The sequence below is a fragment of the Patagioenas fasciata genome, chromosome 21 (genome assembly GCF_037038585.1).
Source record: "Patagioenas fasciata isolate bPatFas1 chromosome 21, bPatFas1.hap1, whole genome shotgun sequence".
Classification (NCBI taxonomy): domain Eukaryota; kingdom Metazoa; phylum Chordata; class Aves; order Columbiformes; family Columbidae; genus Patagioenas; species Patagioenas fasciata.
The window spans coordinates 2680908-2701364 of NC_092540.1; the positions used below are offsets into that span (position 1 = coordinate 2680908).

Sequence of the window (20457 nt, forward strand, 5' to 3'; positions counted from 1 at the left end):
CGGCGCGCACGTGGCGCGGCGGAGGGCGGTGCTCGGCTCCGGCCCGACCCGCTTCTCCGCCCTCCCCGGCGGGGCCCCTCCGCCCTTATAGCGGCGGGGGCGGGGGCGGCGGCACTCGGCCGGCGGCGGCACGCGCAGGTAGGGCCCGGCGCGGCGGCCCACGTGGCGGGCGGGATGAGAACGGGACGGACGGGGGGCGCGGGGTCCAGGCAGGCCGCGGCCACCGGCTCCGGGAGGACCCCGCTCTCCGGCGGCTCCGTGCATCCCAGAGCCGCCGCTCCCGATCCGACACGGGGAGGGTCCCGGGAACACGGGGTTACGGCGGGGCTCGGCTTGGCGCCTGCGGCTGGCCACGCGTGGGCGCAGCCGGCGCCATTGGTGGGCCGCGGGGCTCCTCGCTGGCGGGTCTGGTCTGGCCGGGCCGGTGCCGCCGCTGGCGGTGTCTCCGGTGCGCGCGGGCCCGCGTTCCGTTAACGCTCGAGGCGGCCGCGTGCGCGAGGGTCGCGTACGTTGGGGTCGCGTGCGCGCGCCCTGCCCAGAGCGGGCTCTGAGGAGACAACGGCCCCTCAGGCCGCCCCGGCCACCGCGTCCCGGAGCCGAGTCCCGCCGTACACAGCGCTGATCGCCCCGTGCCCTTGTCCCGGTGACCTCCCTCTGTGGGTCCGACGGGGCGCGGGGCCCTGGGGGTTGTGCTCGGTCGGGGAGCAGTTGGTGGCCTTTGGGGTCCGGGTGGCTTCAGGGCCGAGAGGGTGAGGGGGCTTTGTGGGGTGTCCGACCACGTTGGGCTCCTCATCCCTCCACGGTGGCCGATGCCCGGTGAGTCTTGTCCCTGGCGAGGCTGGAGGGGACCCGGCCGCTCTGTGCCCCGCAGCCACGACCGGTCTGCTTTAGGGTCCATTGCAGCGTCCTGCGGGCCTCTGATAGCAGTGCGGTGCAGGGGAAGAGGTGATTAAACCGAGTCTCTGGCACCGATAAGAGAAGGGGAGCTCTGAGGAGGCTGCTCCGGCCCAAGTCTCCAGGAGCTGTGTGGGAAGCGGATCCGTGGTACCGGGGGTGTAAGTGTTCGTGTGGAGCAAATGTCTGGGGACAGCACTGAGATGCTGCTTCCCCGCTTGGATCCTCGCACTGGCCCTCGGATGTTTCCTCTCCGCAGGCGCTTGGGCCTCGGGTGCTTGAAGTCACTTGGGTGGGTGAGTTGCTGAAGCCCTCCCAAGTGTTGTGATCTGCTGCTGGGATCGGGATTTGCTGCTCTGGAGGAGCCTGCATAACTGTGCTCCAGCCCCAGGAGACACCCCTTTTAATGCATGTTGTTGCATCACTCAGAGAGGACGCTTTACGCACCGAGGTCCCCAACAGCAGTGCATGTGTGCCAAGGTGTACACCTGCCCTCAGGTGTGTGGGCAGGAGGTCACCCCTCTGACGAGGTCTCGCAGTGATTGGCAGCGGGAAGCTGGGACCGTTGGAGCTTGCTGGCAGCTGGTGCGTTCTCGATCTTGGCCGTGAGGGGCTGATTAAATGATCCTGGAGCTGATGGCTCCTGCAAAGTGCTTCCCAGCCTCTGTGACTGGTCATAGTAGGAGCTTGCTGGGGTCTGAGGGACTGCTCTGTGCAGAGCCTGGTGACTTGTGGCAGGTGTTTGTTAGCACCGGGGGAGATGCTTGGGGAGCCAAGCGGGGTCAGGTGGCAGCCAGGCTCCTGTGGAGGGTGAGTGGCTCAGTGGACACCCAGACCTCATGCTGGGGTGCTTCATCCTGACTCGGGCTGGGGTCTCATGGGCAAGTGATGTGCAAGCATGTCGTGAAAAGATGAGCAACGATTGTGGGGTTTCAAGTTGACCTGTGGAAGGGGGATGAGGATGAATTGGAGGATCACAAGGAAATGGTGGATAGATGACTTGTAGCAGTAGTGGGAGAGGTGGGATTTGTGTCCGTCCCTGTGACAGCAAATGGTGGTTATGCTGGGTTCCCACCCTGCCCTGTGAGGCTTACTGATGTTCTTGGGCTTTGCATTTCTTCTGGGGAAAAAAAATGGGTTTTAGTTACATCACAAGAAACATGAAATCTACTGTCTTTGTGCTCTTCCGTGAGCCTTAAGCCTTTTTGTGGTGCACAAGCATCCTATTTTCATGCTAAGTGAGGTATTTTAGTGCTGGCTGATTCTCCTGGGTGTCTTTGCTCTGAAGTTTACTTGGCTGTGTCTAAAAGAAGGGTTGAGAAATGGGCCAGGACACAGAGTCACTGGTGTGTGCTGGGACTGGGAGATGGACTCGGGCTCCAGATGTAGACAAACCGCCAGAACTCCTGTTGGGTGGCTTTGTGAGTGATCACTGTGGACCTCTTAATTACAAACAAGTGGTTTGCAGTGTATTGCAAACTTCCCTGCCCCAAAGTCACAGTGTGCCCTGTTCTGTGGGAAGGTGTGAAGCATTCTACTCTTCCAGGAGGTGGTTCCTGAAAAACGTGCGAATGGTTGCTTTCTGTTGGCTCCTATCTCACACAATTGGCCTGATTTATCTGGCAGCTAAGGTGGAAAATACCCAGTGACTTGCATGCTATTATTTTATATATCCTTTATGAGGAGTTGAAAAGCTGCACGTAGGCTAAGGGGGTGAGTAGCATCTCATGAAGCACTATAGTGCTAATCTCATTGTTGCACTTTTATGGCTTTTCCTCTTTCCTTCTGTGGAATCAGCTTGTGACTTTGGGAAAGTGGGAGCCTCTCAACAGTACTGTCTGTATGACTCACTTTCAAATGTGCCCTTAAAGCTGCTGCAGTGTAGTTGTACTGTAGCCAAAGAAAATTCATGCTGGGCTGTAGTTAATTCCTGAAACTGCAGTTACCTGAGTGCTGCTGGGTTGTTGGTGAGAGTCTCCCATCTTGGTTCTTGTGCTGCCTTGGCCCTGGTTTGGGGGATTTAGTGAAGTGATAATATGGCGGTGCTGGGAGCAAAGGCAGCTCAGGCTCTTGCTCTTAGGAGAGAGACCAGCAGTTACTTTTTTACTGCGACGCCTCTGACTTTCTGGGGTTTTGCAGCCTCCTGCTACCCTGCTCTGCCATGAAACCTGGAGTCCTGGCTGTCCCTGGCTGGTGGTGCGGGTGTCTAACGAAAGAATGTCGACGCTATTCGGTACCACATTTTTCTCATTCTGAGGATTTCCTGGCGGGCATGGGGTGTCCTGGGAGCGTTCCCGAGCACCACTGGTGCGGGGAGGATCAGCTCTGCTTCCTCGCACAGCACGGCTTGTGCTGGGCATTGGATTGTGAAACCTTGCACAGGAGCTGAGAGTCCACTGTCACCCCCCTGAGACTGGGGGGCTTAGCTGGCTGCGGGGGCAAACAGCCAGTGCTGTGGGAAGCCCTTTCCATAGGGATGGGGGCATGAGCAGAGTCTGGGGCTGTGTCACTAGCAGTACCTTGGCTGCGTCCCCAGTGCCTCTGAGCTGGAGGGACAGAATCTTGTACTCTAAGGGCTGCGCTTTTTGAGCTTGTGTGTTTTGGGTGAGTCCCTTCAAACCTGGCTCTGAAACTCACTGCAGCCCCGCAGCTCCAGAGGTGAAGCCATCATCTCGTGGGACTGGTTAGAGAGCGGGTTCTGGGTGCTGCGCCTGGGCCTGAAGCTGATGTGGGCTCAGAGGATGCCTGTGAGAGCTGTTTTGTGTAACCTTTTTGTAACCTGTCTGCAAGCCCCTCTGAGTCTGCCCGCGGAGTTTTGGGTGAGAGGGCTCTGGGAGAGCCATGGCCAGAGAAATAAGTCAGGGTTTCTGTTTTGGTCTTGTTGATAGTTCGCTTAAGCATGACTTCAGGCTTTCTCATACCAATAAGGTGCTTGATCCTTGCTCAGACAGGCTGAGTATCGCTGGTACTAATAACTGGACACAGCAGCTCAGGATGGGAGCTTGTCTGGTATCTGTCTGGTCAGCAGAAATCACTGCCCATCTCTCTGTTTGGTTGCTTGTTGCCTTCAAAGCTCCTGACAAACCGTCCAGTCATCCCACTTCAAGGTGGCTCGCAGCTTTTCACAGCCTGTGCACCACGGCTGCTGTGCTGGGAGCCATCCTTGGGTAGCAGGGGGGCTCTGTGTGCCGCAGAGGTGGGTGATGGGTGTCCGGGAAAGGCGTTGGTCCCTGCCCGGGGCTCGCGGGTTGCTCCGTGCCGCTGCACGCCGGGGCTCGCACTGGCGGTGTGGTGAGGAGGGTGGCTGGCTCTGCCGGCGCGGCCGCTGTGCCCCGTGGCGTCTGCCTGTCTGCGTGCCCGGGTTAGCTCACCGGGCTGGCAGACGGGGCATGTATGAGGGTGCGCTGGCTGTCCCCAGGGGCAGAGATGCTGAGCGGGCTGGGCCGCTTCTGGCAAAAAACTTGAGCTTGCCCATGTGAGCTGCTGGCCTTGAGCAAACCCTGCCCACACTGCTGACCTCGCCTCACCCCACCAGTGAATGCTGCGGCTGAGCAGGACCTCAATTGACTATTGTCTTGGTGCAGAGCCCTTGCGAGTGCAGGGGTGTCACGTAGGCCATGTACCGCCAGGTTAAACCCCAGCTATGGGCACTCACTGGAATTACAGCTCCATGCTTAATGCTATAAACCCACTTAAAACTGGTGAAGGTGATGTCTCATTAGCTAATAACAATCTCTATTTCATCTTGCTTCTGGCCAGAAAAAGGGCAAATTTGAAGCTGTAAAGCGTTATTTGCTGTAAAAAGCTCGTGATTCCCAGTGCCTCCATTTCCCCAGCAGTAAGTACGAAATCTCAGTTTTGTTTTGCGGACCAGAAGTGGTGGTTCAATCAATCATAGAATACCAGGTTGGAAGGGACCTCAGGTGTCATCTGGTCCAACTTTTTGCTTGGGGTCTGCTGGCTCCTGACATGGACAAATGTCCCGGGGGTGTTTAGGACCATGAACTATCCCAGCGTGTGTTGAGCAGTGAAAGGGCTCATCGCTGTGAACTTGGGAGTTTGGGGAGGCTGGGGTGGGGGGTGTGGTTGTTGTGTTTCAGGCTCTGGTTTGGAAAATGCTTCAGAACGGGGATGGAGGGAATGGGTGCTCACTGGGCAGGTAAACTTATGCCCAGAGTAGTAAAGCCTTGAGCTGGAGGGATGTGCGAGGGGAGGCAGAGGCGTGAAGTACCCTGCATGGGCGGGGGACATCAGTCTTCCTCTGACCTCAAAAAGCAGCAGTGTGAGGACACTTTCATAAAGGGTTTGCCCCAGAAATATTTTGTGGCATTTGCAGTGCCTTATAAATGTGAGCCTCTGTCTTTCCATTCTGGAGTCCCGCCAATCTGGGGCTTTTAAAAGCGCAGCAATTTGCCGCATTATGTAACTAAAAGTCTTGAAATCTTCCTGTTCCAGGCCACTCCAGAGAACGGATGACAGTGCTTGTGCATAGGACCTGGGAGATGAAAAGGATTTTAGTCTTCCACAGGATCTTTTTTGAGATGATACAGTCCTCACTGCCTAAGAAACCTCAATTTCTGTTCTCCATTGCTGTGCAGAGGAGGGTTGCTGTAGGCTACCCATTCCTGCGGATTAGTCAAGACATTTACGGGGAGCAGATGTGATACTTGCAGTCATTACTTGGTCTCATCACTCTTAATTACTGCAAATATGGTTATTTTATTTCCTAATAGGGCAAACTCTAGCTGGCTGCCTGGCAGCTGTGAGTTTGATTCCCAAACACGTCTTACACGTTGCAGCTCTTCCAAAACAGAGCTATAAGTGTCATAACTAAGTTCCGGGTGGGTTTTTTTCCTTTTTGCAAAGGGGAGGGAAGCTTTCCAGTTGAACTGGCTGCTGCCTTACATGTGCTTTTTTCCATTCTTGTTTGAAACTACTTCTGCGTAGGGACAGGGAGGAAATCAGCAAGAAGCCTTAATGCGGTTGAAGGCAGAGCTTTCTAAAACTGGTCTTTCTTAATAAGGATTTTCAATGAGTCAGGGAAAAATGTTGTGGCATGCAGAGCTCATCATGTAAACCCTCTGGCGTCAGGTTTTGGGAAGCTTGCTTCATGGTCTCAAACCTTATGCAGTTCAAGGCTTTTCACTGTGCCTCAGCAATGCAAGAGAGGTCATGTCTAACCCGCCAAAAGTCTTTTCATAGAGAGATGCCACCTGAACAGGAGGAGAAATGCTGCTCACAGGGAAAGAACAAATAGATGAACCACACCACAGTAATTTTGGTGCAGTCGAGCTTCTTGGGAGTGGTGGAGGAATAAAACCTGTGTGTGTGTCTCAGGAGCAGAAGAAGAAAATCCCCAGTGCCTCATCAGCACCCCTTAGTTTTTGCTTTGGATAGCTTTTATTGCTAGTAGTTTTAATTAGTGCTAACAAGTAGACAGTATTCCCTGCTGATATTTTTTATTGCCAGTACTGGGTAGTCTCATATTTTAAAAAGATTTCAGACAAATCAGTGTAGTTAGGTGATGTTCACTGAATGCTGTGAAAGCTCAGTATGACTCAAAGCAAGAGGTGGCTGGAAACTCCAGTGTGCGGGAAGGTGATGTGAAGCAAAACCTGGTGTTCATACTGGCGTTTCAGAAAGAGCGTGATGGGTGGGTGGGCCTTGCACCGAAAGGCCAGAGGTACCTGGGGGGCCTCTGCCGAGCCTCATACCTTCCTCCCCAGCTGCTGGAGAACCAGACCTGCCAGTGTGGGCTCGGCCCGGTGTCCAACCGGCTGCTCAGCACAGCTGTGGTCCCAGCATCCAAGAGAGGAAATCGGCTCCTCTGGCTCCTGGGCAGAGTTCAGCCGTGGACGTGCCCGGGGCAGCGTCTTGTAAATGATTCCTTTGTTGGAGCGGCAGGGTGGCTCAGATCTGCTCGTGGTGGTCATGTGTCACGCTGTCCGGGACGCAGGAAAATACCCTGCCAGCAACAAAATCGGTGTCTGGGTCATGCTAAACCAGTCTTAGTGGCTTACAGAGACCGGCCTCCTGTGCTTTGCTTCTTCTTGCCTTGTGTGGGTCTGAGGCATCACCTGAGTGTGTCCAGGTGTCGGGTGGCCCTGGCAAACTTGATGCCATATCGGGTGACTTGGGTTGTGCCTCCGGTGCCAGGGGGGAATCGGGGCTCCCTGCAGCTCGGGGCCACCAGCTGTGCTTCAGCTGGGACATCTGGATCCCAGCTTCAGCTGTGCACTAATGTGACACGGAGAAGGAGGAAACAAGGCGGGTGCACACGGTACTGTGTGGCGTACCGAGGGCACGGGGAGATGTGCCAGGTAGATGCTGGCACGTCAGCAGCCGCAGATGAGATGGTAATTGCTGTGAGCCTGAATGGATGCGTGCTATAAATAGGAGGCTGCACCTTTCTGAGCTTGCACGCTGCTTTGAAGTTGTCGCTGTGCCTGGTGTGACCTGGGGAGCTCTGGAGAAAGCTTCTGCTCAAGGGTGGCTTTTTCTTCAAGTGGAAGCCTGAGCAGCAGAGCCAGAGACCTGCAGAGTGAGAGGTGGGCTCTGGGGAAGGAGCCCCATGTCTCCCGCCTTGGCTGATGGTGCTTAATATGGGCTGGGGCTCTGTGTCTGTGAGGCCAGGGGGGCCATGGGGCATCAGAAAGTGTCTTCTGAAATCTATGGGGGCAAATGGGAGTTCTGAGACTGTAACAAACTGTGTTGCTTTGCATATTGTAAACCACGTTTGTGAGCAGCTGCTTTGGTTGCGTTTCCTCTCTGAGATGGCTTGTGCTGCTCTCTGCTGCTTGAAGCAGCCTTATTTTCTGAGTACCCACAGCTCCAGGGTGCAGCAGGGGGAAGGTGTGAGCAGCCTGACCCTGCCAGTCTCCAGATTGCTCTGAATTTGCCTCTCTGAAGGGATTCCGCACTGGGTGACACTTCCCCATTTATTTTGTTTTCCAATCCCCTCTGGTTTTGAGATTTTAAGGTGCCCTTGTGAGACCCTCAGTAGCTTTTTCAGTAGGGGTGGAGGGGTTTGCCATAGCTGGGTTGGACCTACCTCCCTCCCTGGCAGCATATGGAGTCTTCCCTGCTCACTGCTTGGGCTAAGTTTAGCCACAGCCTGTGACCTTCAGGGCTGGCAGGCATGCTGTGGCCCTGCCTGCTCTTTATTTGCAGAAATGGAGGTGTCCTGGCTCATGTGTGTGTGGTCTTATTTCCCCTGATATGTCTGCATTTAATAACCTGGGTGTGCTGCTCCTGCTCTGGGTGGCTTGAGGCTTTCTGAGATTTCGTGGTGTGCTGGGACGGTGCTGGGAAAGCTGCCCTGCTCAGCGTTCCTCCGATCCAGGCCCATGGTGCTGGTACCCCATCTGCTTCACCACAGTGCCCTGGCTGCTGCTGGCAAGGACGTTGCTTGCTCTTTTTAGCTTAGGACACAGTATCATGTCTTAAATTTGTTGCTTATAAATACCTGCTGGGCTGGGCCCTTAAAGGCCAGCCACAATCTGAGCATGTGTTTTGGGATGGTCTTATGAGGCCGGTGTGCTGGCAAGCTGCGAGTGCTCACCTCTCAGATCAGCTCTTCCAGAGCTGGTCTAGGGCACTGGGGCCATGCCAGCCTCATGACCGGGGCTGTAGCTGTGCCATTGCACACCTGGGAATGGGGATGCAGCTCTCTACTTTCAGCTGAGGCAATACTTTGTCCTTTGCAGATCTTTGAACCCCAACTGAGTCATCGTCAACTTGGTTCAAGATGCCACCGGCCATTGGGGGCCCTGTGGGGTACACGCCTCCTGAAGGAGGATGGGGATGGGCCGTGGTCATCGGAGCCTTCATCTCCATTGGGTTTTCCTATGCCTTCCCCAAGTCCATCACCGTGTTCTTCAAAGAGATTGAGGTCATCTTCAATGCATCCAGCAGCAAAGTCTCCTGGATCTCCTCCATCATGCTGGCTGTTATGTATGCAGGAGGTAAGTGGACTGGCAGCAGTACATGTGCTTGGATCTGATGATTTGCACTTGCTGTAGTGGCAAAAGGCAAAACTTTGCTCAAAGTTGGAGTTTTCTCCTTATGTGAGAGCAAAAGTTCCCTTAGCAGGTTTGCTTGAAGGAGGTTGCTCATAAACTTCTATTTAATGCCCAGAATGCAAAAACCGGGTTAATCTGTCCTCCTCTGCAAAGCTGTAAGTAAAATCTTTCCGGGGAATTACAACTTGTATAATTCTGCCCTTGTCCTTGTTACAGTGTGCTGTGGATGCTGTGTCTGCTTCCAGCACGCACCCGAAGGCCGGGGAGCTGCTGTGCCATGCATAGGAGCCCTGCTCATGGGGTCTCTTCCTTTTAGATAAGATACTGATTTTTAATTTTGTTTTTTTTTAAATCCAGCAAACAGTGCCCATATCTAGGGATGTGTCCCTGGTTTCTGGCCAGCTCCAACAGCTCAGCTTTGTTCTGGAATGCACTGAAACCTGGTGCTGAGCAGACCCATAGACAGCTTGTGCTGTTTGAGGATGGCAGGATGTGCTGGAAGTACAGAGACACGAGCAGAATAAAGCAAAACTACTTAAACTGAAGCAGCTCCTCTCCCCCATCCTTCAGAAACTACTTCTTAGAGTCTTTTAATCCCCAGGCTGTGTGCTTTACACTGTCTTTAACTGGTGAGGAGCAGGCAGAGTGCTCCTGTGGTGTGATGTGCTCCCAGCCCTTGCCTCGCCGGTGTCCAAACCTTGGTGTCTTGTGCCTGCCTGCACTCAGCTTTGCACTGAGTTGCTCGGGTGAAAGAAACTCTTATTGGGAGCTTGCCGTTATGTCCACTTCAGAGGCAATCGGAGCTTGTACCGCTGCCATCCCCACCTGGCAAACTGCCCGTGTCCTCGTTGCTTTTGTGCATCTAAAGGAGCTGACGTAAGTGCCCGGCTAAGCACGAGGCTTTTCCTTTGGGGAAACAGGCTCTGCTTTGTCCTCGCTCAGCTAGTGAAGCGACCAGCACATTTCCCTGCTCCTGTGTTATAACAAGCTTGTAAACCGTGTAACTGCCTTAATGAGACTCAATCTGGGCCATTCCTCTTCTGCTAATAGCTCAGAGTCGGTTCCTCAGGGCGCCCTGGGGCAGCACTGCCTGGAGCTGCCTGGCAGCTGGGGTGAGACCGCCCTCCTCCAGTCCTGGGGTGGTTCCCCTGTCCCCCTCCCTCCACACTGACACCACTCCTGCTCCCCTTGAGCTGTTACTATTTAATCCCAGCAGCTCACTGGTGTCGAATCTCTTGCCTGTAAGCTGATGGCAGGGGATGCTGGAGCTACCCCAGACCTCCCCAGCTGCCTCCCTGGCTGCTGGAGCATGGGAATGTGCTGCCCTGCTCACTCCTTACAGGGTTCCTGCAGACACTTTGCAGAGTATAGATTGTGCTGGAGTGGTCACAGTGTGCATCCTTGTCTTTGAGGGCACCTTGCTGTGGGAACTGTGTGATTGCTTGGAAGCAGAAAAAGTAGCTTGTGCTCTAGCAAAATGTTCTGTGCTGATGGTATCGTGCAGAGCTGGGGTAGCTCCTGTCCTGGGCAGGGCGGGGGTGGTGGAACAGTGTGTCCTGCAGCCCAGTGCAGCCTCCCTGTGCAGTCACCATCAGGTTATATGGATGTTATCACCTCAAATGCCTTTCTTGGCTCCAAATTAGCATTAGGGAGGACTCTGGTTCCATTACTTACATGTTTTTCACAACACAAGTAGTTAAAATAGATCAGCTATCATATGGTCAGAAATGCTTCATGTGAGTCTATTAATACAGGAGTGGGTGTGAATCCTTCTTTTTTGATTTTAATTGAAAAAAGAAGAGGGGGCAGGGATTTTTTAGCAGGGTACACAGTGCTGCCCAGCTGGGCAGATTCCTGCCAGCTGCCCTTGGATCCTGCCGCTCTGGGCTGAATTTCCCGGAGGAAAGGCGGCTGCTGCCTTTAGACTCTGTCCAGGGGCATCACGTTTGCCGAGTTCAAGGTTCGATTTTGCAAAGTGTTGTGTGCTCTGAGGGGAAGCATGTAGGGCTTGGGGTGATGTGGCAGCCCCCGAGTGCTGCTGCCACCTCCCATGGGACCAAAGACACAGCCCATTCCCAGCTACTGGTGGCATGGGGTTGGAGCTGCTGGCATGTGTGTAGGCATGGAGCTGGCTGTGCAGAGCGGGATGCTGCGGGGCTGGGGGCAGTCTCTGCATCAGCAGGGCTCCCGTAACCTTCTCCAAGCTTTGTTTAAACTGGGCAAAAAGGTCAAGTAGGGTCTGAGGACCCATTAATAACATGTTGACAACCTTGCTATCTGTTAATGGCAAAACTAGGTCTGTTAATATTCAATGGATGTTCATTGAGTTTATTTAAATACATTTTAGTATCTGTAGAGCATGCTTCACAGCTTCTAATCACTGTTTGCTTTGGATTAAAGCTCGCGATAATGAAGCACTTAAAAGGTGTGTGTACAGAGCAATTGGGCTCTTCCTACTGTAGGGGTAGTAGTGAAAACAGAAGCATCCCTGCTCCCTGGGGTGTCACGGTGCCCCTCCTCCTGGGGAGCTTTGCCTGTGCCCATTCCCAGCTTTGGTTTCCATCAGAAACCTCTTGCTGGAGATGAACAGCTGCTCCGCACTTGCTTTGCTGCTGAGACCCCAGCAGAGTCACACCTTTCTGAAGCCATAAACAGCCTCTGGTGCTCGGCAGAAGCCACAGCGTGCCAGCACTGGCCAGACAGTCACTTCTCTGGCTGCAGCTTCTGTGTATGCTCTAACCAAATGTCACTCTTATCTCCAGCTGCCTCTGAACCTTCTGTCCTTTCCCCTTACCCCAATTCCCTCGCTGGGTGCAGTGTCACTGTGTGAAAGCTGGAAGCCTGTGGCAATAAACCTCCTGTGTTCTTGCGTGCATCTGCCTTCTCTTGTGCAAAGATAACTCATCTCTGGGCATATCTCCTTCGACTTCTAGGTCCCATCAGCAGCATCCTGGTAAACAAATACGGCAGCCGGCCCATCATGATCGCTGGTGGCTGCCTCTCCGGCTCTGGGTTGATTGCAGCCTCTTTCTGCAACACGGTGGAGGAGCTCTACTTCTGCGTTGGGGTCGTAGGGGGTAAGTGATAGCTCTGCCCTAACAGGGCTGCAACGGAGGTAAGTCCTCTCCTGGGGCTACCAGAGAAGCAGCTTAAACCCAGTGATGATTAGGGAATGTCTAAGATGAATTTGCGTAAATCTCAATTCCTGCTACATATTCTAATAATAGGTGGCCCTGGTGGTGTAATGTAGTGCGATTGACTGTACTAGTGACTGTACAGAATTCCTGTGTGTGGCTTTGCTGCTGCCCTGGTGCCTCCACCCAGGTTGGCGGCAGGGGCCAAGCGCTGCTCGTGCAATGGGGAAGTTAAAACAGCCAAAACAGAGCTGTGATTTCCTCCCAAGAGCTGAAACCCCACTCTCCTGCTCATCCCACCAGCCCTTCTGCCACTGTTGCTGGCTCGTGGGCGTGGCTGAGCTCTGAGCCTCTCTTCTCTCCTTCAGGCCTTGGACTTGCGTTTAACTTGAACCCAGCCTTAACCATGATCGGCAAGTACTTCTTCAAGAGGCGTCCCCTGGCTAATGGGCTGGCGATGGCAGGCAGCCCTGTGTTCCTGTCCACCCTGGCACCCCTGAACCAGCAGTTCTTTGGCATTTTTGGCTGGCGTGGCAGCTTCCTCATCCTCGGCGGTCTCTTGCTGAATTGCTGCGTTGCTGGATCCTTGATGCGGCCCATAGGTCCCAAGCCGGATCAGGCGAAGAAAGAGGCCTCTAAGGAGGTGCTGCAGGAAGCTGGGAAGGTCGTGAAAAAGGATGATGGTGACACCAGTGCAGACCTCATTGGGAAGACCAAGAAAGAGAAAACCTCGCTTTTCCAGACAATCAACAAGTTCTTGGACCTGTCCCTGTTCAAACATAGGGGCTTCCTGCTCTATCTGTCAGGCAACGTGATCATGTTCTTTGGGCTGTTCACTCCCTTGGTGTTCCTCAGCAATTATGCAAAGAGCAAGAAGATTGCTAGTGAGTCTGCAGCCTTCCTGCTCTCCATCCTGGCCTTTGTAGACATGGTGGCCAGACCTTCCATGGGACTGGTGGCAAACACTAAATGGATCAGACCCAGAATCCAGTATTTCTTTGCCATTTCTGTGATTTACAACGGGGTGTGCCACATCTTGGTCCCCATGTCCACTAGCTATGTTGGCTTCTGCATTTATGCTGGCTTCTTTGGCTTCGCCTTTGGCTGGCTGAGTTCAGTCCTCTTCGAGACCCTGATGGACCTGGTGGGAGCACAGCGGTTCTCCAGCGCCGTCGGCCTGGTGACCATCGTGGAGTGCTGCCCCGTGCTCCTGGGACCCCCCGTGCTAGGTGGGTGCACTGTGCCCGGGGTGCTCTGTCTGTCCTGCCCAGCCTTGATGAGCAGTGGTGGGTCCCTTGTGAGCCATGCACAGCCCCCAGCACTGGGGCAGGGGTGAGGGGGGCGAGCAGTGGCCCTGAGGCCACCCCAGGATCTAAGGGATGGCTGAGAAAGTGGGGGCTGAGCCCCTGGCATGGGGTGGGGGAGCAGGGACTGGAGGAATAAAGACCTGAAGCTCAGGTTGATGGGCTTATCATAGAATGTCCTGAGTTGGGAGGGACCCACAAGGATGATCAGGTCCACCTCCTGTCCCTGCAGAGGACAACCTCAATTCACACCATGTGTCTGAGGGTGCTGTCCAATGGCATCTTGAACACTATCAGGCTTGGTGCTGTGACACCTCCATGGGAAGCCTGTTCCACTGCTCCAGCACCCTCTGGGTGAAGAACCTTTACCTAATGTCCAACCTGAGCCTCCCCTTGCACATCTTCCTGGGCTTGGGCTGCCCTTGGGAACAGCTCCACAACCTGGAGCAGTTCTGGGGGATATCTTACTAAGCTGTCCCTCTCTGTCCCTCAGGGAAGCTCAATGACATGTACGGTGACTACAAGTACACGTACTGGGCCTGTGGGATCATCCTCATCATTGCTGGGATCTACCTCTTCATTGGGATGGGCATCAACTACCGCCTGGTGGCAAAGGAGCAGCGGGCAGCGGAGAAATCGAAGAAGGAAGGGAAGGAGGAGGAGACCAATGTCGACGAGGCTGCAAAGCAGAAAGAAGCAAACAACGACGTGGCCCCTGCGCCTCAGAAGAGTGCGGAGGATGGTGTCAAAGAGGAGGAGAGCCGCATGTGAGGGACCTGTCTGCATGCCGGAGTGTCGGGGAAGCGCCGTTGCCCTGGCGCAGGGCTGGGGCAGTACTCTGCCAGCGCTGGGCAGCTGTGAGAAGTGTTTAAACCAGGTGTTCATTTTTAACCGGGCTCTGAACTGTCTTTCCATCTGTGTTCAACAAAGGTAACAGGGCTGCACACACAGTATCCTTGTGTGTTGGGGGGCAGGGGGGCTTTTTATAGTCTGGCTTTTTAACAGTAACATGAATGTACTAATATGTGCCTTACAGTCTTCATATCTGCTGAATCTGAATGAGCCTTAACTAAACCGTGCTTTAGCTCTGTATTCTGCTTGGGGTGGGGGTGGGTGTGTGTGTTTGCGTGTGTTTTGGGGGGAGTTTTGTTGTTAAAAAGCCATAAAAAGCAGGATACTGGATTTGTTGAAGCACGATGGGCTTCAGGGCCAGCCCCAGATGAATTCTGCTTCACACGCTTCTTACCGCAGGCCCCCGGCGGAGGGGAGGCACGGGGCAGGGTTGTCCTCTGCCCCCGTGCTGGGTGCCTCCTGGCTCTGTAGGTGGTCTTTAGGTATGTTTTGAAACAGTTTAGCTACTGTAGTTCTTTAAGAGTTCCTCTTTTCTAGTTGTGCTCTCACGGGATATTTGGGTTGGAGAAGGATGGCTGTGGTTCAGGTTGGACAGCATCTCCTGCTCCGGGGCTATAGCAGCCCCTGTGTGCCTGGCCCCTGCAGCCGAGTCCCCATGGGTTGGGCTGGTGTCCCCCTTGCCCCCCAGTTCTGTCCTGGCCGTGCCTTTTTTCAGCCCATCGCTGGGTGATATGAAATGGGTGCCAATGCGGGGGCTCAGCGGGCAGTGCCGGGTTGGGGTGCTGCCCTCGGTCCCCCAGTGGGGTGGGTTTGCATCAGCATATCCCTGTGCTGATCAGTCCCACCCAAATAGGTGTTTTGGGTGCCTGATGCTGGGCAGAGCCGAGGGGCCGGGTGGGATGGGTGGAAATGGTGCATCCCTGAGACAGCCTTCTGCTTTCGCTGTTTTATCTCTTAGAGAAACCTCTTTTACTTCTGTTCAACTGAGATCTTAAGGCAGTGGATGCCTAACCACTCACATCCTAGGACATGTAAGGGGGAGGAAAGAGTTTGTATGTATTTATTTTTTATTTTTTAGTGCTGGAAAATATCCCAATGTACGTGGAGCAGGTTAAAGGCTCTCAAGTTCTAGTTAATGTTGATCAGAAATTGTTTAAGAGGCTGAGGTGTTTTTTTGTTTTGTTTTTTTTTTTTTTCAAATAAACTTTTTTTTTTTTACAGTTTATCTGTCAAATGTTGAACTTCTTTCCTAGAACCACACTTCTGGGTGCCAGACAGTGTATTTTGGGTCTGTTTTGGAGAGAGGTGTGTGGGGCTGTGGCAGAGCCTGGCACTGATGGTGGCTGAAACCAAATTAGGGGGTAAATGAAGGTCTTAGTATCTGTGCTGCCCTGGATCCCTAGAGCCCCTGGTGGGGTCAGGCCCTGCACTATGGCCACTCTCCTTTTGTTCCTTCAGCTGTGGGGACATTTCAGGCTTCATTTTGGTCCAAATCTCACAGAAAGCAGGCCCAGGGGGGTTTTATACTGTAGAGTAACTTTATAAAGCTAAGAGAGTATTTTGTACAAAAGGATTTTGTTGTACAGCACTGAGCTGTGATACTGTAAAGCCAAGGAACTGTATTTTCATAAACAGCCTGTCTGCTGTAGCTGCAGTAGCAGATTCAGGTCACAATAAATCAACCCTGAGGCCCTGCCCCTGCTGCCCTTGGTTTTGTAAGCACGGATGAGCTGCCAGCCCTCCTCTGCTCCTGTCCCCGTGTGGGTTGGTGTCCAACACCGCAGCCGTCACTGGCATTACCGTCACCAGCACTGCAGCCCCAGCAGGTGCCAACACCTCTCCTAAGGAAAAAAGAAGTTTAAATAATTCCCTGCTGCTTGGACTTGGCTGGGAACACTCCAGCGGTAAATCCTTGTCTTCTAAGGGTGGGCTCTGGGACCTCCTGTGGTTTGGCTCCTGGGAGCACGGCTGTGGCAGTGTGGGTGATAGAACCAGGCATGCCCGGCTTCAGGAGGAGAAACTCGCTCTTGCCCTGTATTAGGCTATAAAGTGACTCAGGCTACAAGTTGTGTGAGTGCCTGGCTTGCCCATGCAGAGCACGGGGTCCCTGGCTGCACGCCATGGCAGGGCTGACACTGCGATGTGGCACGGACTCTGCCCCATAGCAAACCTCCCCTTCCACGGCAGCCGTGCTGGGCACAGCCTGTCTCTGTGCCATGTTCCTCTGTCATGGCTCAGCTCACAGAACAACCAGCCTATATTTAGTCACATTATTTCTGTGAGCAAAGGTATTTGCAGTGCTGGGAAGCACAAGAGTGGTTGGGACTTGCTAATGCCTCTGTGAAGAGCCACAAAAAGCCTGTGGGGATGTGGTGCTTCCTCGCTCCTCAGGCCAAGAGGTCCTGGTGGCCGCAGGCGAGTGGTGCTGGGCATCGATGGCTGGTCCCTGCTGACTGCAGCTCCTGAGTTATTGCACAGATTTCCTTTATGCGCTCTGCCACGCCACCTTCCTTCCTCCTGGGGGTAGCAAAATAAAATTCTCTTCATAGCGGGTAGAATTGAGGAAATACTTGGGAGCTAATTCCCGTGCAGTTTGTTTTCCCAAACATCTGAGGTTGCCGACCAGAAATGCTCGGCAATGACTGTGGGGGCTGTGGAGCTGCTGCCCTGGTGTTGGGGCATCACCCACCCACTGCCTTTTTGGAGGCTGCCCAAGTGGACCCCAGCCCCACAGGTGCCCATTCCCTATTGCTGTGGGGTAGGAAGCTCCTATGGTACCATCATGGGTGAGAGCAGCCCCCTGACACAAAGAGATGCCCCCGGCCTCCTGAAGCAGCCTAATCCTCCCCTCAATGCAGCACAATCCCCTTCCTAGGGAGGGGGGAGCCTGGCTGTAGAGCTCATTCATGTGACAAGCATGAGGAGAGGATCTGAGTCCTTGCCTGGCTCCTGTTCCACCCGGAGAGTTTATTCAAGTTTCTTTTGGGAGATTTGGGTTCTGCTGAGTGTGCAGCTCTGGCTGAACGCTCGGCGCTGCTGCTCTGCAAACAACCGCTGCGGTTCCCAGCTGGCTGGGCGATGCTGAGGTGAGAACCGTGCCAGGGAAGGGTGACTGTCCCATGGCCTGGGCTGCTGCAGTGGGTGCCCATTTGGCAAAGAGAAGTGGTGGGGTGGCCACTGCTGGCCGCCACCTTGCTGCAGGGAGTGACCATGGCCCTGCTGTGCCCACCCCGGCTCCCTCAGGTGCTGGAGATGAATCATGGTTGCAGAGACACTTCCTCCAGTGTCACCCAAACCCCCAGCTTGCAGCTGAGGAGCAGGAGGAACTCGTGGCCCTTGTGGAAACCTTCCACCTCTTCCTCCATAGGGCAGGGCTGGTTCTGCGCTTGTGCGCTTTCCTCCTGCCTGCGCTTGTGCAATTAGTTCCCCAATTCCACCCTGAGGTTGGCCCAAACCCCACAGCCCTGCCTGCGATATTGGGAGACAGGCAGGACCGGGCAGGCGGCCGTGGCCGTGTGCTCAGCCTTTGCTGCCTGCTCTGCGTTCCACGAGGAGCAACAGTCCCTTAATGTACGAGCAAAGCAGCATTATGGGAGACAGATAATCAATTGCTACAAGATGATCATCAATTATTTTCACTGCACTTTATATTCTGTTAATGAGAGCCCTTTGCCGCTGTCATGGAGCCATTTCAGGGGAGGTGAGCGATGCTCGGCTGCTGCACAGCAGCGGGAGGTGACGCCCCAGGGTGGCTCCTGTGGTCGGATGGGCTGTGTTCACTGCAAACACCACCAAGGACAATCCCTGCTGCACTTTGCCCGGGCTTTTTCCCTGGGTGGACCTGAGACCTTTGCTCTGCTTCATGCAAATCATGGCATCCTCATATTAGGTGCAGCCTTGGAAAACAGCCCCGAGGTCCTGGGGCACACGGTGCTGCCCGGGCAGGGGCTGGGATGCTGCAGTCAGGGTGCCCACAGGGCGCTCGAGGTGGCTCCAGGCCAACAAGGCCAAGGAGGAGTTTGTGCAAAGTGCTGGCTGGAGGCAGACGGCGGGCAGGTCGGTCCTGTCTGTGCTGCACGCTGTGACTGTGCACAGTGGGAAGAGGCTGCACCAGCCCCACGATGCGCCCAGACACGTCCTGAGCTCCCCAGGATTTCTGCTGCGCTGGCAACCAGGATCTGCCCACAGCTGCCAGTGCCTTGGCAAATGCCAGTCTGTGCCCGGAGCTGTGCCCACCGCCCCAGGGTACAGCACAGGATGGGAAGAAGAGATGCTCATGGCCATCCTGGACCCCACTACGAGGCTTCCCCAGGCACACGGGGAAGAGCTGATTCACCCCACCATAAATCAGCAGAGCCTCCTGGAACCGCGGTGCATCGCCTGCTCATCCCTCTTGGGACATCGGTGTCTCAAAAGTTGTCGGGCTCTGTCAGGCTCTGTTGAACTCTGCCAGGCTCTGTCGAGCTTTGTTGGGCTCTGTTGAGCTCTATCGGGCCCTGTCATGGAAATGGCCCCCCAAACCTGCTCCCCCAGCAGCATGTGCCGCTGCACCCCATGTCCCCACTGCACCCCAGGAGCATCCTGGGGGTCCGGATGATGCACCCGAGTTAACCCAACCTGCCTGCACCTGTGACTCTGGACACGAGAGCTGGGAGTGATGACACCAGGGAAAGATTAACGCTGAGTAAATCAAAACAGTATCATCCTGGCCATGATTAACAAAGAATTAATTACGTACCCACACAAAAAGAGATAGCTGATTACCTTCTATAGAAAATTAGGGGGAAAAGACAGAAAAGGAAACATGTTTAAAATTTAATTAGAGGCCGCATGTTGTGCATAAGAATGAGCCTGGTTTTGTGAATTTAATTGTTTGCAATTACAGATCAGTGTCTCGTTTTCATCTCCTCCCCGTTGGGCTGTGAACGGGTGGCTGAGCCGGGGGGAGCAGAGCGGTGTCACCGCGAGCGGGTGCAGAGCCCAAGCCCCTGCCGACCCCTCCGCTCTGCCCTTCCTTCCATATCTATCTCAGGAGCACCCGCGGACAATGAACCGGTAAAGCTACCCAGGCTTTGAACTGCAATAAACCGTGTGAAAATGGAATCAATTCTGCAGTCGGATGACTCAGTAATGAAAAGTCAAGTCCCACACTGCGGTGTGTCACATCCCTGATATCTTCATCGCTTTTATCTGCATGGAGGGAGCAGATTTACCCAGCTTTCAACTGAGACTGCAGCAAACGGGCTGGTGATTATCCCCTTCCCAGAGACAACCCGGACGCTAATCCCTTGATCCACCCAGCGCACCGGGGTGGGAGGAGAAGCTGCCGGCGAGAGCTCGGTCCTGCACCATCGGTGGATGATGATGGAGCATCACCAGCCATCCCTGGCTGCAGAACCCAGCTCTGCCTGGCACCAGTGCCCGTGGCACTAATACGTTTGAAAATAAAACACTTGGTCTCACTCAGAACAACTTCTCCTACTACACTGGGTCAGCCCCAAGCTTAGGAAATGGCTGAGAAGCCACTCAGGGCACCACAGTCCAGCACAAACCCTGGAGCTTCCATCCCTCTGCACAGCTCAAGGGGGAAAAAGCCACATCTGGCCACGGTCCCCGTCCCCAGCAAAGGCGCTCGAGCAGCCCCAGCTCAGCCCAGCCGGGATACTCAGACACATTTACAGTCACCAGCCTCTTCAAAGTGCATCCTCACCCAGCACACAGCTCCGCGGCTCTGAATCCAGCAGCTCTGAGAGAGCTGAAAGTATCTCTAAAATAATTGAGGAGCTTCTCTTCTAAGTTTCTTCCCACACAAAGGGAAGGGACAGTAAAATGGGCTCAGCAACAACCGGGACCCAGAGCTGGTCCCATCCCGCTTCCCGGAGACCCCTTGGCTTCACCACGACACGGCTCAGGGCAGCTGGTGGATGCCGGGGCAGCCGTCACCGCTCCGGGGCAGCCGTCACCGCTCCGTGGCACATCTTGTGCCAAAACTGGTAAGATCTCCCATTATTTAAAGCGATAGTTTTGTCTTGTCCTATCAGGTTTGACTTTATGCAATGAACAGCATACAAGTCAGAACGAAATCATAAAATACACTTGTGCTAATAACCGCTTTGGAGACCGTATGGGAATCTAATACATGCCAAATAAAAGGCAAAGCAAGCCATTATCTTGAAATACCTGGTTCTCGCTCAGCCAAACACTATGAAATCATTATGTTTAATTATGGGATATCAGCCTGGAATACCAGCT

At 54.3% G+C, this 20457-nt stretch overlaps 1 protein-coding gene across 1 annotated transcript; it reads left to right on the forward strand.

Moving 5' to 3' along the window:
- Positions 1-34: 34 nt before the first annotated feature.
- SLC16A1 (solute carrier family 16 member 1) lies at positions 35-15900 on the forward strand. The gene is made up of 5 exons (XM_065854436.2): positions 35-138; positions 8601-8858; positions 11849-11992; positions 12418-13278; positions 13847-15900. Exons 2-5 carry the CDS (start codon positions 8642-8644, stop codon positions 14122-14124), a joined length of 1500 nt encoding a protein of 499 aa, XP_065710508.1. The 5' UTR covers positions 35-138; positions 8601-8641; the 3' UTR covers positions 14125-15900.
- Positions 15901-20457: the final 4557 nt, after the last annotated feature.

Coding starts and splice junctions, on each gene's coding strand:
- SLC16A1 (XM_065854436.2), top strand. CDS start 8,642: ATGCCACCGGCCATTGGGGGCCCTGTGGGGTACACGCCTCCTGAAGGA. Junction 8,859..11,848: donor GGCTGTTATGTATGCAGGAG/GTAAGTGGACTG, acceptor TTCGACTTCTAG/GTCCCATCAGCAGCATCCTG. Junction 11,993..12,417: donor CTGCGTTGGGGTCGTAGGGG/GTAAGTGATAGC, acceptor TCTCTCCTTCAG/GCCTTGGACTTGCGTTTAAC.